The sequence below is a fragment of the Antrostomus carolinensis genome, unplaced genomic scaffold (assembly GCF_000700745.2).
Source record: "Antrostomus carolinensis isolate BGI_N321 unplaced genomic scaffold, ASM70074v2 scaffold29974, whole genome shotgun sequence".
NCBI lineage: Eukaryota > Metazoa > Chordata > Aves > Caprimulgiformes > Caprimulgidae > Antrostomus > Antrostomus carolinensis.
The window spans coordinates 3996-4499 of NW_010313339.1; the positions used below are offsets into that span (position 1 = coordinate 3996).

Consider the following 504-nt stretch of genomic DNA (forward strand, 5'->3'; position numbering starts at 1 on the left):
ATTTTTTTCTTTCTTTCTTTTCTCTGATCAGTGGCAACTTGGCCATTTCACCTCCTCATTGTCCAGCACGGCTGCTTAGCTCTGCTCTGTGACCAGAGCTGCGGACGTGGCCTTGGCCACGCGATGGGGACAGCGGCGGGTGACTCTCCTCAGGTGGCTGCTGTCACTGCCGGTCTCTGTGACAAGGCTCATGTGCTGTGGTGACCTGGGGACGGGCACTCAAGCCCTGAAATGGAAGGGAAGCCACAATTCTTACTTTTGGCAATCTCCACACTCGATCAGCCCGTTGGTCTCCTTGATGGCCGGCTCGTACACGAAGACGGGGTACTCGGTGTCGCAGGGCTGCAAGGTGTCGTGCTTCTTGTGCTTGTGAGCTGCCATGGGAAAGGGACGTGGTGAGAAATGGAGGATCACGTAGGAGTGGTCTCCACTGAGATGGCAGCATTTAAGAGTTAGTGATGTAGGTGGGAGGAGTGTCCTGGGGTGAGCTGGGCCAGAGCTGGT

At 56.2% G+C, this 504-nt stretch overlaps 1 protein-coding gene across 1 annotated transcript in view; it reads right to left on the bottom strand.

Moving 5' to 3' along the window:
• The window catches only part of LOC114818544 (voltage-dependent calcium channel subunit alpha-2/delta-4-like), a gene marked incomplete at both ends in the record, with an annotated part of 4098 nt that extends 3724 nt beyond the window's left edge, over positions 1-374 (bottom strand). The window contains one exon of the mRNA XM_029084820.1: positions 257-374. Within this exon, the coding sequence (XP_028940653.1) occupies positions 257-374 (118 nt within the window). The remainder of the gene's footprint in view (positions 1-256) is intronic.
• Positions 375-504: the final 130 nt, after the last annotated feature.